General features: G+C 41.6%; 1 protein-coding gene across 1 annotated transcript; it reads left to right on the plus strand.

Moving 5' to 3' along the window:
- The first annotated feature begins 571 nt into the window (after positions 1-571).
- Positions 572-17,215, plus strand: GATA2 (GATA binding protein 2). The gene is given in 9 exon segments (XM_032212265.1): positions 572-625; positions 1,061-1,519; positions 2,714-3,337; positions 6,362-6,396; positions 6,398-6,502; positions 6,504-6,518; positions 6,520-6,540; positions 12,355-12,480; positions 13,551-17,215. Coding segments are annotated over 8 exon segments (1,455 nt in total). The 5' UTR covers positions 572-625; positions 1,061-1,290; the 3' UTR covers positions 13,851-17,215.
- The last annotated feature ends 245 nt before the right edge of the window (positions 17,216-17,460 follow it).

Raw genomic sequence — 17,460 nt, forward strand, 5'->3', positions numbered from 1 at the left:
TGAAATCCTCTTGGTTTTTTTTTCTTGTTCTTTTTTTTAAAAGAAGCTCTTCTGATAGAAAAGAGAGCTGGAGTGGGGCTATCTCAGAAGTTATCGCAGAGAAGTCGAAAAGGCAGTGCAGGGTGGGTGGATGTGCGCGCGCGGTGGGGGGGGAGGCGGTGGGGAAGGGGGGGCGGTGGCGAGCGTCTTTCTCTTTGGCGGGTTCAGCACTTTTTAGCTGTTTGGAGCAAAACGAGGGAATGGATTTTTCTGGGGCCAATCGCAAGGCGAGACTAGACGCCGAGCTGCTGATGGCTGGACGGAGGTTCTTAGCCTGTGCGTAGCCCCTAGTTCATGTCTACTGAACTGAGTCCAGCTGGCGCCAGAGCTGACACAGGATGCTTTGGGGATGTTACAAAAAAGGCCAGAATAAGTGGAGCTTGCCATCTGAGTAAGAGCCTCCATCCAATCCTCCTCTCTCTCGCGCTCTCCTTCGACTCTCCCTACACTAATTTTTTTTGGCATTTCCATCCTCCAAACAATCATCCGTCCCACCCCCCTCCCCATCCCCCCTCCCCCCGTCTACAACCTAAAGAAACTTTTCAACATTTGGAGTTCGATTCAGTCTGCTTGGAAAGATCTCCTTGTAAGTATGTTGGTGAGCTGAATGCGGTTGGTATGGGGGTGGGGGGGGGTTAGGGGTGGGGGGTGGGGAGAAGCGATTCCTGTTTTTTATTTTATTTTAAATAGAAGTGCTTCCAGTTTCTTAACCCCCTTTTAGGATCTTTTGGAAAATGTCAGCCTGAACTGTAGGCAAATGTAGACCAGAGATCTGTCTTCTGCTCGTATTGTTAGAAGGTCGTTCTGGCCGTATTATTCGCGGCGAGGGCAGCCTAAAACGAGGATGCAAAGGCCGGGAGGGGACAGAGAGTGCGGTGGACGCAATGGGATCGCTTTCGCTGTGCTCTTGTGCCTGCCTCCCCCCCCCTCTTCCGCGTTTCCCTGAGTCCCTGCCGCGGTCTCTTCAGTGCAACCCCTTCCAAAGGCCCGCTGTGTACTCATCGTTCCTTCCTTCTTACAGGTGGCGATCCCAAACGTGTGGCAACCGGAACCTCTCTCCGCAGCTTCCCGCCTTCAAAAGGGAGACACCTTTGCTTCTTTCCCCCCTTTTCCCCCCTTCCCCTTCCAAGGCCAGCTCGCGGCTTCTGAGATCTCTGCGATTTGAAGCCAAACGAAACTAAAGGCAAAACGGTTTGGGGTCGGAGGGAGGCGGGGGGGCCCTAGGGGCGGAGTGGGAAGCAACCCACCGAAATGGAGGTAGCTACGGACCAGCCACGCTGGATGGCCCATCACGCCGTGCTGAACGGGCAGCACCCGGAGACTCATCACCCGGGACTGGCTCACAACTACATGGAACCGGCGCAGCTCCTACCTCCGGACGAAGTGGACGTCTTTTTTAACCACCTGGACTCCCAGGGCAACCCGTATTACGCCAACTCGGCCCACGCGAGAGCCAGAGTTTCCTACAGCCAGGCACACGGTAAATGTTGGCCTCCCCCGTTGCCCCCTTTCCTCGCTTCCCGTTTTCTGCTTTCGGCCTTCTCCTGCTGATGGTCTCGGTTGGAGAAGCGGCCGGGAGGTCTCTGGCAAAGCGGCAGTAAAGAGAGGAGAAGAGTGGGGGGGAGGGAGCCCAGGGTGGGCTTTGAATCCTAGGGAGGGTAAAAAGCCTTAGCTCGCCAGTTTGAGCGCCGCTTTTAATCCGCTGCGGGGCTGGGGGTGGGTGGGGGAGAAGAGAAAAGGGAAGCAACGTCCTTGTGCGTGGAGGAAGAGAGGGTTATTAAATGCATTTCGCAGCCGCAAGACAGGGCCGTTTTTTTTTCCAGGCCCGGATACGAAGCCTTAACGTAATTTGAAACATTAAAAAAAATACGTTTGTCAGTGTCTGTAGAAAAACTGTGGGGGTGCCAAGAACTCAATTTTTTGGAAAATTGGAAAAATAATCGCAAAACAGGCTCCATGCAAAACAGCGTTCGCGCACACCGCCTGTCTGCATGCTTCTTTGGGAAGCAGCGCGCAAGCGTAGGGCGTTGGGGGGCGAGTGGGGGACACGCCTGTTCTTGGCTTGTCAGCTTACTCGCGTTGGCGCTTTACTTCCCTCCACGTTCCACCTAGTTTTGGCCTCCGATGGTGGAGCAGTGGGGCGCTATAAGACGCCTGCCCGGCTCTGCTTTCCGTCACTTACGCTTGATCAAGAGTGGAGAGGGGGGCAGCTGAACTAGGGGAGGGGGGAAGGAGAGAGGCAGTGGACAAAGTATACGTATTGGCATACTTTTTCTGCTCTGATTTCCCCCGAGGAGGCCCTACTAGATGGCTTTTGAAAGCTCACATCTTTTTAAAAAAACACGTTTTGCCTATTTTATTTTTGCGGGAGAAGTGGAGGGGGGGGACATTTCAGCCGGCTCCCCTCCGCGGGTTCAAGGGAAGGGCGGAAAAGGCAGCTCAGCCGCTGCCTCCTCCAATTCCGACCCGCGTGGGTGATTTGGGAGCAGAGCTTCACGTTGGCGGGTTTGGGACGGACAGGTCAAGGAGGGGAGGGGGCCGTCTGCGTGCCCATTAAGCCCTGCTCCAGCAGGAGGGAAACCTTGGAAAGGGGGGGGGTGGAGAGAGAGTAGCAACTTTTTTTTTTACCCCAGGCTTCGGCCTGGCTGACTGGCGCCTTTTCCTCCTTTCCCAGCCCGTCTGACCGGCGGCCAAATGTGCCGGCCTCACTTGCTCCACAGCCCCGGCCTGCCTTGGCTAGACAGCGGCAAAGCGGCGCTCTCGGCGGCTCACCATCACAACCCGTGGACGGTGAACCCTTTCACCAAGGGGCCCTTGCACCCTTCGGCGGCCGGCGCGCCGCCCGGCGCCATCTCGGTCTACCCCGGAGGCAGCAGCGCCGCCTCGAGCGCCGCCTCGGCCTCCTCACTCACGCCGGCCTCGCACTCGGGCTCGCATCTCTTCGGCTTCCCGCCCACGCCGCCCAAGGAAGTCTCGCCGGACCCCAACGCCGGCAGCAGCGCGGCCTCGCCGGCCTCCGCTTCAGCCGGCGGCGGCAGGCAAGATGACAAGGAGCCCCGCAAGTACCAGGTGGCCCTGGCCGACGGCATGAAGATGGAGAGCGCCAGCCCGCTGCGCAGCAGCCTGGCCGCTTCCATGGGCGCGCAGCCTTCCACGCACCACCCGATCCCCACCTATCCTTCCTACGTGCCTGCCGCCCACGACTATGGCGGCAGCCTCTTCCACCCGGGCAGTTTCCTCGGGGGGCCCGCTTCTAGCTTCACCCCAAAGCAGAGGAGTAAAGCCAGGTCCTGCTCAGGTAAGACCGCTGCTCCCCCTTCCCAAAGCTTTGTTGAACTCGTCCAGCCTTTGAATCGCGGGTGGTGGGTGGGGGAATCGGGGTAGTGGTGGGATGGAAGGATCGAAGGTAAAAGTTTTTCTGGTGGGAATGGTTTAATTAATGCCAGACAAGCCTTAGAAATCGTTTTTGGGTCTTGAACTTTCGCTGCTTGTCTTAGCTGTCTCTTGGGAAAGGGTGGCATCAATGTCGTAAGTTTATTAAATTCCCCTGTTATAAATAATTGCCATCTATTGTTAATAACAGATGCGGTAATATAAGGATGGGCCTCAGGAGGTTTTTTCCTTCCTTGTGAACTTCGGGACTCGGGATTTGTTCTCTTTAAATCATTCACAAAATAAGACTGGGAAAATAAGTCGGTAAAAATCTGTACAAGTATTTAAGAGCAACAGTTTTGATTTAAATATTTTAGACATGATAATATGGAACATGTTTGTCCAATTTAAAAATACTAGCCCTCTCCCCAAAAATATTTTGACTAATGAAGTAGTTAATTTTTTTAAATATATGCAAATTTTAACAGAACTGAAATGAATGCTTAACTACTATTCTCTCTTCAGTCCTAGTTTAATAATTCCAAATAAATGAACCACCACTTTGATCCTGTAACTGTAATAATCCAAGGGAGATAACAATCATGATTGCAAGTATCAGTGGGCTTCTGGAGCTGGGTCATTTCTTCAAAAAAACTCCTTGATCTGTGGTTAAATATGTTAAAGGATAAGCATTAAAAACTTTTAGAAATAACTAGCCAGTTTTAAAATTTCCTGATCAGATTTGAATGGATTTTCATATTCCTACATTTTAGTGAAAACATGTAACAAAATTAAATTATCAGTAGTTTTTTCTGAGAATGTGCATAAGAGCATTTCCAGTTTGTTATCGTTCATAATTTTACTTTTTGTTAATTAGTTGGCAAGCCAGGTCCCTCTTTTTGTTCCAGCCACTGATCTCCATAGAATTCATTCATTGCTGAGCCCAAAAACTGTCATAATCCATGGGGAGAAAAAAAAAGACACCCAAAGTTCATAGATCAGAATTATGCAGATAAGAGTTTATATTGGTAAACCTCTTAATGCAACCCCATGAAAGTCTGGGGCAAATGAATTCATTGGAAAAGCCTGATATGCCTTGTACTCTTTTGGGTGGGATCTCCATTACTGAAAATTTTAGTTAATTTGTTAACTGCTTAATAAAGATGAACTTTATTGTAAATTTCTGTTAACTTTCAATAAAGTTCATCTTCATTAAACAAGGGGCTTTATAAAGGCTCATCTGTTAAGAACTGAAATTTACAAGGTCATTTTCTTAGAACTTGTACAGAACTTTGCTTTCTCCAGATACATACAAAGAACAAAGTTCAAACATAGTTTACATAGGACTGCAGGCTTCCAAAGTACCTTTTAAAATTATAGTTTAAATGAATCCAATAAAACTGGAGGAACATCATATTCTAGTTAACTCCTGTTCATCTATTTGTTAAACCTGCAACTTATTTGCCTGTCTTACCTTTACAGATTTCAAGCCAAACATGCTCTTACTTACATTTCTTTTAAAAAGGACAGCCAGTAATAAATAATACTCACATGAAACCAAACTTAGAATAATTTATATTCATTTAATATTGTCGTAATGGCTTTATCAGTAAAGATGAAATTTATTGTGATATCAAAGGAAAACAAAACGTGATACATTTGCACCTCTTTTCAACATGGCTAGTAATTCAGAGACACACGTCTACTTTTAGGAACATTGCAAGAAAAGTACAGGACTTTTTGTTGCTTCTCTGTTTTGGATCATCCTCTTTAAAGAAATCCTGGAATTTTGTGTTCTATGCAACAGTGATAAAAGATTTTTTTTAAAATCGGCTACTTTTATAAAGTGCTCTCCATTGCAATGGGAATGGGTGGGAAATTTGGTTTCAACCTTCCTCCCACGACTCCTGTCCTCATTTGCCATATTCTACACTGTTTATTAGATGTAGAAGTTTCCCTACATTTTGCAATGGAGATCCTGCCTTGTAGATGAAACTGGGGAAAGTTCGTGACCATTTAATGTTTTTGTAGGAGAAGCAAGACTCACGACAAGGCGACTCCTGCAGCTTCCTGCTTAAGGAGGGACAAAAGCTAGGAACTCCAGGCTTCACAGAGGTCCCTCATTTTTCACTCCAGCCAGGACTGTTTAAAAACCACCCACTCCATAGATTAAAGGAGACACAGACACAGCTGAACTTAGTATGGCCAGCTCAAGTTACTGCCAAAGTGTATTTCCTCTGCATTAAATACTGTATGATTTGCATAAGCTCTGCTCAAAGAATTTCCTTGCCCTCAAACAAATGAACTTTTAGTTAATATTCTTTCCCCCCAGCCCCCCTTTTCCTTTAAAAAAAAAAGACTCCTGTTGAACAAGCAGCCGTGTTTAAGCATTTTGAGCCAGATCAATCTTAAGCCCATAACAAAGAGAATGCATAATAAATTAGATTTTGGATATGAGGGTATATGGAATGCCCAGAAACAAAAGTGAATTCTGCTTCATTCTAAAGAGTGCAACATTTATGAGAGAAGGGGGGGGGGGGGAGAGAATTGGGCAAGCCAGAGGAAGAGGAATTTTTCTCTAACTCCAAAACATTAATGAACAAAGATTGTGTATTCTTGTTTCAGTTCCAATCACTTCTTAGATTTGGAGAGAAGAGAGAGGAAAGAACAGCTTATACTCTACCTTTTGGAAGAGAGTCTGTTTTCTCATGTGGCAGCTGTAATAAAAAATACCACTGTCTAGGTTAGACGGCGTTATTGTTACATGAGAAAGTAAATGCTTGAAAACGGCATGTCCCTTATCTTTCTTGTATGCACTGTAAATGTTGTCTCACTGACCTGTCTTTTTCTTTCCTTTAAATAAATTGAATAAGAACGTGCTGTTTGATATCTGGAATCTACCTAAATGGACAAATGCAAAAAGCTTTTGTGAATTTGTTTTTAAAGAAAGAAAATCCGGTTTCTTCGTGTTTCCATTTAGAAGGCAAGAGAGTGTGTCAACTGTGGAGCTACTGCTACGCCTCTCTGGAGAAGAGACGGTACCGGGCATTACCTGTGTAACGCCTGCGGGCTGTACCACAAAATGAACGGTCCAAAACCGACCTCTTCATTAAACCTAAGCGGCGACTGGTAGGTGCCTGTTTCTCTATCTGGTTCGGGGCAAAATGGTTTCATGGGACCATTCCTGCATATGAAGGAAGAGGGGTACCACATGACCCATCTGTGGGATTCAGAACTTGCATGGAAGCTAGATACTCTATGCGCGCGAAGGCTGTGTCACTAAGAGGCCTCAGAGTAGCCTAGGAACAAGCGGCTAGGGTCCCACCCATAGTAATTTACACTCCAGGATATAAAACAGTAGCTGTTTCATATGGGGATATGTATATGCATGTGTATACCTCTTCGTATACTCTTGACTACAGCTTTAGAAGTGATTTGTTGCCTGCACAACAATCTTGTGAAGTAGGCCAGTGGCGCAGACTTGCATGGCCTCACATGCTTATGTTCTGCCTGTCTGTATCTTTGCAGTACATTCCTGCCTGTTTGAGAGTACGTGCCCAATTAAATCAGCCTACTTCGTCCTGTGCATTATTCTGCCTTAAAGACAGCTTTAATTCATTTGACCTCGTGGACAGGTCAGATGGACGCTCAAACTGAAAGAATCACTCTTGGCCTGCCTGCCCTCCCAGCTGAAAAGTACAAAAAGTGACCAAAAACAGAAAGTATTAATATATTATATATATGTGTGTATAAAATATAGATGCTCAAAACTCTTTCTGTCATTATTTGGATGGTTTTGTAGTCAGAGATTCCATGATAAAACTAACATTAGCCTTCTTTAGAAGCGATCCCCTGATTGCCCTTTTTAAGAGCTGATGATTTTTCCATGAGTCACCTATACTTTGTATTTTCATTCAGGGTTGTTGATTTTTTAATTTTGAAAAAAATGCGGAGCTCCTGGTAGTAGTTTCCTATCCGGATATCTGTATTCTGAAGATAAGGAAACTTTGTGTATCTGTTTCCTGACTCTAAAAGCTTTAAAGCATTTCTTATAGGCAGGCCATGCTATTCAGGCAGTCTGTTTTGAAATTGCAATAGGCTTGCTGTTATAAATATTTGTTTAAAAAGGAGAGAACACACACACACCACCACAGCCACACACATGGAACAATGTGATTTAGGGGGACCAAAGGCCCTTGCTCTTTGGCAGGGTACATTTTTCCAGAATGAATCTAAGGCTGAAGGAATGGTTCTAATGATCTAATGCTGGGACAGGATGCAACGGATTTTGAGGGTCAGAACTTCAAGCGGGCAATTGTCTTAATGACTTACTTTTCTTCTGAAGTGATTGACACAACTAGAAAAATGTTAAGATAAACAGGAAATGTTATTGTCTCTGACAGGGCAAACTCCATGCCAGACTAAATGGGATAGAGTGCAGAGTTAAGAGCCAGTGTCTAGTAGGACACTGGGATAAGAATAAGGAATCCCAAATATGCAAACACACTGTAGTTCTTTCTTTCTTTTTATTCTCACCAAGTATGGCTTTAGCAGGTGAGTTTCTAGACGTATGTGTACTTGTTAAATTTTGGATCAGAGAGAAGGACAATTTTAACATTGGAACCAATCAATATAGTCGTCATTCTCATGAAAAATAAGATGGCATTTAAAACCCGATGTTATCTTGTCACATTTTGAAACAAGAAAAAAATCGAATAGAAAGGGGATTATTCATATATCTCATTCTAAGCCTATAGCTTTATAAAGAGTATTATCCAATTTTAGCAGGAGCTTCATTGCATCAATTGATGTACTGGTTTGGCATTTGTTAATTCAGTGTTCCCAAACTTGGCCACTTTGAACATGTATGGACTTCAACTCCCAGAATTCCCCATTCAGTCAGCCATGTTGAAATCCACATAGCTTCAAGAAAAGGAAGTATACTTGACTAGTTTAGGTAGTCAAGTTTAAGCCTTGTTGCATTTCCAGTGATCAGCTCTGTAAAGTTCTCTGGCTTGCAGTCTTGCAGATTGGCATAGTTGTAGATCAGTGGTAGAGCACATTTTTTCATGCAGACAGTTGGAGTTCAATTTTTGGTAAATGAAAAAAAATTAGATGCATGGGAGAGTTTTTTCTTCAGGACCACGCTGTGTTTGGAGTAGACAAAACCGATACAACTTGTTTTAAGGCAGCTTTTTACAAAGAGCATCAGAAAACTCTCTTAGTTAGCAAAATGATGTCATTGTGGCTTCTCAGTGTATTCCTTGTCCCATTAAAAAAAATTTAAAATAATAGTCTTTCTCTCTCATGTTGTTGTTTATACGCCAATTAATTCCAATTAGATTTATGTAGAAGAATTGTCCAAAGGATTGTGTCTGTTATTCTCAGTTATCCTTAAAGTATTTTAAATTCTGCTACTTGACATAGATGCCACACTTCAGCTATACTGAATTTTTAAAGGGCCAATTATATCCTATATCCTTTTAATGTGTCTACTAGTTTACAGTCATTGATTTTCCATTCTACTGTTGAAGTGCATGCTTCTATTATATAAAGTTGTACACAGCCTGGTTAGTGTGAGTCCCATGAAACCAGTGGACGTCAGTAATAGTATTTGTTGAAGTAAGGGAATATCTTTATACATCTCTTATTATTATTCTTGAATTTGTAAAAGTAAGTTGTGCAGGATTAATGAAAAATTGAATGTGCAAGGTAGATAATTCTTAGTATATATTATAATTGGGAGAGTATTAATATGTGGCATACATAGTAAAATTAGGCTCTCTTAATTGCTTTGTGCTTTCATATTTGTTAGGCTACAATTTCCATAATTCTCAGACATCATCACCATTTTTAGACTATACATAGTATTTAATTGTAGATTGGACAGAATATTAACAAAGCCTGTTTTATGGGACTCCAAATTTAGATTAAGAAAACACTTCCACCACATTATTTGTGGACACTTCAATTTGCGACATCCTGGGCTTTCTTCCTGTTTTTCAGTCTGAGATTTTTGAAAAAATAAGATTTAAAATTGCATAGTTGTCATGCTTTAACACCAATAGCAGAAGGACAGGCTCCATCTTTATTTTCAAGAATGCGTCTTCTTAGTCTCAAATAAAAAAAGATGAGTTGTTGCATATTGGGACTCTGTTTGAGAGTAACCTTAGCTGCTCACAAAAAGGGAGATAGTAAACAGAGGAGGAATTTGAGAAATGGAACTTTTAGATAGGGTTGGTTGGATTTCTGGTGATCCGGTACCTTATACCTAGCTGTTTCCCCCTTTGTAGTAATCAGTGAGGTTTTCTGAACCAAATCATCAAATTTCTCCCCTTTTATGACCATGCCCTCACCATTTTCTCAAGGTTAGAATGAACCCACCAGCCTTTATACTGATCTAAATGATGAGAAATATTGGTCTGATTTACATTCTCAATAAATCAGGGTTATATAGTGGCTAGTGGTATTATTGCATGGCTGCTTCCAAAATCAGCAGAGAAATAATTTGATTTTGACAGCCCTCTCTCACAGACTAAATATTTTATGTGGAGAAAAAGCACCTATATTTCCACATACTGCCTCAAAGAAGGGGCCAAAATATTTCCTGAAAAAGGAACCCTTTCTTACCAAAGATTCTTTTGTAAAAGAGAGGGTGCATTTTCTTCTACTCTTCAAAACTTCTGAAATGACCCTATTGTTTTCAGGGTTATGGGTCACTCCGTCAAGAACTAATTTAAGGGGGAAAGACATTTGTCTGAATGTAAATCTTACTTTCATGTACAAAATCAGTCCCGTCCCGTCTCCCACCCCCTGGATGCCCTTAGGGCCAAGCAAAAAATTAATGCAATTCCTATTGGAAATCCATAGCAATCTTACCATATATTAGCACAGCAATGTATTATTCGTATAGGTCATTTATTTAAGCTGCTCAAAACTTCAGCCTGAATACAAAGATTTATAGAACAAATGAGCTAATCAATAGATGCTGTTGTTAGGCTGGCATTTGTTTGCTAAAGCATAGCAAATTCCTGGGGCCAATTTCATTTACTTCTTTTAAGATACGAAGAGACAGTTATCAGTTATATACCAAAGCAAAAGCTGTGATACAGCTGTCCCTGCATCATCTTTACAAACATGGCAATTATGTGGAAGAAAATATACTGAACTCTTTTTCAGTGTAGAATAAGAGATCCCTGTTATTACAATTGGATTGCTGAGGCAGGAATATTAAGTACCGGAACAAGTAGCCTAAATATTCCAAATCCTTAAATTGCAAGTTATTAAAATTAAATAATTAAATTTGTCTTTGAAAGGATTAAAGCATTTTGGTCCTTATTAATCAGAAATGGGGCATTTACACAGAGTTTAATTTACCTTGTTTTTTATGAGTGATGGTGAAAATACACTTGCTAATTAAAAGTCTGATATTTGTAATGTCTTGGCCTTTGAATACGCCATAAGAATAGTAAACAAATAAATGCAGATGGGAGTTAGAGTCAATGAGACAATGCAATATATTAACATAATTAAGATTCTGTATCCGGTAATGAATTTAAGGACTCCTGACTAGAGAGAGCAATGATCACACAAAGCAGTCATGTAGACATTCAACAGAAGGGCCAAGAATACCAAGCCCTGAGGCACTCCACAAATGAGGAACCATAAGCTTGACCTCTCCCCAACAATGTTGACTCCGGAAAAAGAGGAAAACACTACATTGCTGCGCCCCAACTTTCTGGCCCCACAGTTAGGATTCTTACATCCAGTGACAGCCCCTCATGGGACTATATCTCCCCTCCTTCGAGGCCAAAGGAACAATACCTTCTGTCACCGTCACATGGATCTAACTGCAGGTCAACTCCTAGGCAGATTTAACAGGTCAGGGGACCCGGATCTCAAACACAAGTGACTTTGCTTCCAGTTTCTGAGGACTGTCCATTACTTCAGGAGGCAGAGATTCAAATTCATGCTGTATCAACTCAAAGACCATGCCCATGGCTCCTCAGTCCAACTCTGAGTGTATCTGAGACTTCATCCGCCAGTTAACTTGAATATTCTTCTTAGTGATCTATAGAGTTTCTTGAGACTCCCCCTCATATAAAGCAAGATTCTGTTTTGACATTTTAGTGTCCAGATTTCTTAGTTAAGGGAACTACTATAGATTCACCCGTGCTTAGCTTTGTGTTCTGCTGCTTTAAGCAGTTTTCACTTACTCCTGTTCTGAGGCTGGATGGAAAAATGAGTTAAAATGATAGAATAAGAAAAGGGAAGAATAGCGTGTGAATGGTTATCTGTAGAATTCAGCAACTTAGCCTACATATTATCCTTTTCCAACTTGCCACTCTTCACATGTGATATAATAGTTTTAAGAAGTTGAATTAGAATTCTGGGAATTGTAGACCCAATATATCTGGAGGGCATTAGAGGTGGAGAACACCAATGAAAGAATTATCCTCTACAGGCCTGAGATATAAATAGTATGTAGATGACTGACAGGCCCCGTCTCTTGATTTTTAGATGTGATCTCATTTAAAGAACACCAACTTTCTCTAGTTTCCGACATAACTCTTGGGTTCTTCATGTATAGTTGTATTTTATTATTCATTGGCTAGTTTACTTTCTCTGTCCATGTGCAAAGGATGAGAGGACAATTGCTTGGAAGGGAAGTGGGGAGACAGGGTTTCTGTAAATGCATGAAACTATCCAAGACTGGCAAGAAAACATTAATTTATGATTTTGAGTTGGGTGTGGAATTCACATTATCCATGAAATAGTCCATGTATGTTTGAATGACATTTAGCCACAAAGCAAAATAAAAAAAAGACTGAGAACTTTAGTAGAAGGGTGGCTGAATATTTAATATTTAATTTAAAACTAATGCAACAGTCAAAACTGAAATAACATCTTCTCCAATATCTATCTATTTTCATCTTTAATTAGTCAGCTGCTAGGAGAGCAGGAACCTGTTGCGCTAACTGCCAAACTACCACCACAACTTTATGGCGACGTAATGCCAATGGGGATCCAGTTTGTAATGCCTGTGGACTGTATTACAAATTGCACAATGTGAGTATTTTCTTGCCTTGTGTCTTCTTTTGCTTGCTTAGCTGAGATTGATGCCTTAACTGCCTGCTGTCCAGTAGCCTTTGCATTCATTGCAAAGGGACATATTGGGAAAAAAACCACCAACAAGCCTCTTTAATGTTCCCCGGGGAAGTCATAATAATTCTTTGTTGGCATAGTGATGCTGAGTTCAATAACATTACAATGTGTTAGCTTGGCTTCTAAAGCCCAGATAATCTAGGCAAAAGAGAGTTATAATTCACAGTTATTGCTAAAGCATATTCATTTCTTCCCTACTGTACCCAAGAAATGCAAAGGATGTTTAACACACTTGTTGTATAATGAATGTTGTTTATGTAAGATGGTGCTTTAAAACAAACAACAAATTAATTTAAAAATCCAGACTAGGTTCAAGGAGAAAATATTGGAAGGTGAGGGAGTTTTAAAATTCCAGGTATGAAGTCAATGTGGAAATGTGTGCATAATATTCTGTGTATATATACAGATAGATAGAGGTGAAGATACATATGCAAATAGGAAAGGCAGTTTGGTGTAGTAGTTACAGACACTGGATTAAAAACAGAGAGATTATGAGTTGTAATCCAGCTTTAGGAATACAAGCCATGTGAGAGGTTTTGGGTCAGTCACACTTTCAGCCCTATCAAGGCTAAAGTGGCAAATCACTTCCAAAAATATTGCTAAAAAGCGCTGCATGAACTCTGTCTATATAGTTGCCAGAAGTCAAGACTGACTTGAAAGTGTATGTACCCCCATACACACAAATTATCTAAGGATATAGAGTTGATTTATTGTTAAAGAGCCAGAGTAAGGAAAGGAAGATTGAAAGCAACCAGATCATACTTGAGTTTGATGTGTTTCTATCCAATAAAGTTAAATTATAAACACAAGTTGCTGGGAGAACAAAGTGAGAACTATATAATGATGGATTAAGGGGAAGAGGGCACAAAATTATTGCTACTCAAAGAAGATTTAGGGGGTTGTTCAAAACATTTTCTTTTTGCACAAAAAAAACCACTTTGTTTGCAGGAGCCTGATTTTCTCATTTCTTGTAGGTGAACAGGCCACTGACCATGAAGAAGGAAGGGATTCAGACCCGAAATAGGAAAATGTCCAACAAATCCAAGAAGAGCAAGAAAGGCTCTGAATGTTTTGAGGAACTGTCTAAATGCATGCAGGAGAAGTCCTCACCTTTCAGTGCTGCTGCCCTGGCTGGTCACATGACACCAATGGGTCACTTGCCACCCTTCAGCCACTCTGGACATATCCTCCCAACTCCTACTCCCATTCACCCATCTTCCAGCATCTCATTTGGGCATCCACATCCATCCAGCATGGTCACAGCTATGGGATAGAGTTTAATGACTCTTACAGACTTCCAGAACTGGGCTTGGCCTAAGAGGACAGGAAGGAAAGACTTTGCCAAGGAAAGAAAATATAAGGAAGAAAGAAAGGAAAAAGTAAAAGGGGATTTTGTTCCAGTAGAATTCAACTCCTAGTGCTAAATGGAAACTTTGCAATGATGGGTCTTCTGCAGAAATGCTTAATGGTGCCTGTTATGCACTTTGCTCCCTCAGGTAAAAGGAGAAAGAGGAACTCATCTGTTTGATACGATACCTGCTTGTCCCAGTGGAAAGGAAGGGTGGCCAAAGTAGTGAAAGAAACTAGAGCCAGCTTTCCTTTCTCTTTGTTCATTACTGTGAATATTGTAAAGCGATTAACCATCTCCTGAAGCAGAGGAAGTTCAGTAGTAGCCACCCTTGCTGGATTTCTACCATGGATTGTGTTTTGTGGGGAGGAAAAATGGACAACTTTATTAAAAAAAAATCTACTTTTTAAGGAACCAGTCACATAAAAAAACAATTATTTATTTTGCTCTTGTGCTCCAGAAAGAGCTTCAAAACTCTTGCATGAATTTATGGATTTTTTGTTTTATTTTAATTTTGTTAAAGAAACATGCAACCTAGTAGAAAACAGTTTTTTTTTCTAATTATTATTATTTTTATTGCTTAATGGCCACATTTTTGTTTCTCTTCATTGCTGTTAGTTTTTTTTAAAAGAAATCTACTAGGAAGGGGATGTGTGTGACAGAGGGAAGCGGTTGGTTTTATCATTGGTTACAAATAGCCTCACGCATGGATTATTCAGACATAATTTCTGCAGTCTCTTCCTCATTATGAATATCTTGATGTGTGGCATTCTACAAGGGAGCAGATACACTGGACAACTGGCTGAGAGGTTTTCCATGGGGAATAATCTTGCTGTGGCTGGAGAGTAAAATAAAGGGAATCTGGATGTCTTTCTCATCATACTTGTGTGTGGACAGCTAGTGGGCTGATAAGGGCCCTTCCCACCTCAAACCATTTAGCCTCTTCTAAAGGCTGCCTCTTTGCTCTCTTGATTGCAAGTCAGCATAGACATCAGGTAGCTTTTCATAACTTATTTCATTGCCTTAGCCCAGACTCCCTCAGCTTGGTATCCTCTCCCCAGTTAGGCTACAGTTACTGTCCCCTCAATCTGTATAACTCCAATGGCTATTGTGTTAGAGAGCAGGGACATCTTGAAACATCTCGCTGACAAAGGCTGAGAGGAGATTACCCTCCTATTTATTTAATGCAGAGGAGCTAAATGAAATCAGTAGGTGGGCCTTAACAATAATGCAGGGCTCTTTTCATCGCTCAGTCTGCTGGGTTGAAAATCTGCAATAATATCTTGCATTAGGACCCACAATTTCTCTTCCGAGGCATTTCTCCCATTCAGGTTTATGACGATTACCTGTATTACGCAAAGACAGATTGACAAGGTAGTGAACTGCCTTACACAGACCAGACAAAACCATGCTGCCGATTGCAGCAGCTGTATTCTGCAGCAGTTGTCTTCTGCGGCTTTCCCTTTTTCTCCTGTAAGATTGGTTAACGAGAGGTGCCAAATACTGAACCTATGAAAATTTTGACAAACAAAACATCTGTGCTGCTAGGTAACCGTCGCCTGTTCTTTAGTACAATGTTTCTTAACCTTTAAACACATCTTTCAGGTTTGTAGACCAGCCAACTTGCTAGCTGGGGAATTTTGGGAGTTGAAGCCCACATATCTTGAAGTGCCAAAGTTGAGGAACATTGCTCTAGAGGTCTATATTCTTAGAGTTAAGATATAATTTCAGTTCATGGCCGGAGAAGGAAAACCCTTTTAAGATGATCAGCCTGAAAGGAACCATCATGGTGGTTCAGTTTAATCTGTTTTCTTAAGAAATTTGCCCAAGACACATAAATATAGAGTTCATCTCATGCTCTCTTATTAACACTTTGGCCAAACAGAGGTGGAATTTGCCACCTGTGGGCACAGATGTTGTGACAAATGCTCTGCTTGACTAGAGGTGAAAAGCAAATAAGTAAATGAAGATCTGCAACGCAGTAGGGGGAAAAAGATATTTTCAACTCTTCTGATAGATCAGATGTAGCAACATCAAAGGGAAGTTATCTGCTCATGGGGAAAATGGGGTATATGGTTTCCTATAGCATATATACATATATATATGTAGATAGATAGATTTGTTTTTAAAGAAAATCACAAGTGTTCAGAAACAAAGTTGTTTCCCATTCTGAAACCATACTGTACGTAAACAGCTGAAGAATAAAACTCTTGCCAGTGTGAAATGTATTCTGTTGATTGTTATGCTCTGATGACTTTCATGATCACAAGGTCCAATATAACATATGATGTACATATGTAGCTATATTTCTGATGGGAAAAAATGACCCCAATTAACAAAGGGGATTGATAATGTAAATCACATAAAGCTAACTCTGTGGCAAGTTTTTAAATGTATTATTTTTCACTTTTTTTTTTCCAAGTCAAGCCCAATTTGTACCTTTAACTGCAAAAGTCTGCTTAAAACAAAAATCCAGGTGTACATTGTTTTTTGCTTCCTCCTAAGTCTGTAATTCAGTTTTTGGTACAAAGGACCAAGCATTCCGAGCAAATGCCTTTTCTCACTGTTTTGGTTTCTGTAGGCATAATGTAGTTGCACTTTGTGAAGAAATAGAAATGACAGAATGCCCCCCCACCACCACCACAAATAAGCCCCACAAGAACCCCCCCCTCCCACAGACCAAAAACTGAAAGAAATTCCACCTGGGATAAATATTAATTTCTGCTAGCCAAGATGGAAATTATTTACTCCTTTTCCTTGATTTGGGTGCATGTGTGTGTGTGTGTGTATGTGAGGAAAGGGGATTTTTTAACGTATATGGTACAGTTATCCACCTTTTGTAGTAACCTGTTCAAATTCTGTGAGGGTCAGAAGTGGGTGGGAATGGCTGGGTGAGAGAATGAGGGAGATAATAATGCTAGGAAACAAATCCACCCAGTACCACTGCTGCCCTCTCAAAGGCGAGGCCTACTCATGCCCTCCTTTTAGGAAGACTGAGGCTGCACATCACAAATGCTTGCTGGACTAAGTCCAAGGTTGACAAAGTGCAATAGATTGTCAGTCACTGCAGCATAAAAGTACCACAGTCAGGATTTAAATTATTTTGTACTTATATCAGCATAAAGATTTGGCAGTATTTTTTGTTTTTTTTTTTAAAAAAAATTGGCTTAATTTTTGGATTAGTGAACTAAGTTATTGTTAATTATGTACAACATGTTTATATATTGTCTGTAAAAAAATGTATGCATCCCTCATATTCCTTCAAGGTGAATACTGCTAAGAATAATAATAAAAAAGATTACCCCCTTTTTGTGAAAGCAATTCTTGTTCTACTTCATGGATCCTGGATTCTCCTGTTCCTATGACCTCACATCCGTGAGGTGGTAGCATTGGTGTAATGGTGATGGTTGGGGGACAAAGATAGAATACGGAAGGTTACAGATGGAATAGAATGGACAAGATTCTAGAACAAGGTTAAAATGTATTAAATAGTTGATGTCTGGAAAATGTCGCTGTGCGATGAAGATACACTAAAC

The sequence above is a fragment of the Thamnophis elegans genome, chromosome 2, assembly GCF_009769535.1.
Source record: "Thamnophis elegans isolate rThaEle1 chromosome 2, rThaEle1.pri, whole genome shotgun sequence".
Taxonomy (NCBI): Eukaryota; Metazoa; Chordata; class Lepidosauria; order Squamata; family Colubridae; genus Thamnophis; species Thamnophis elegans.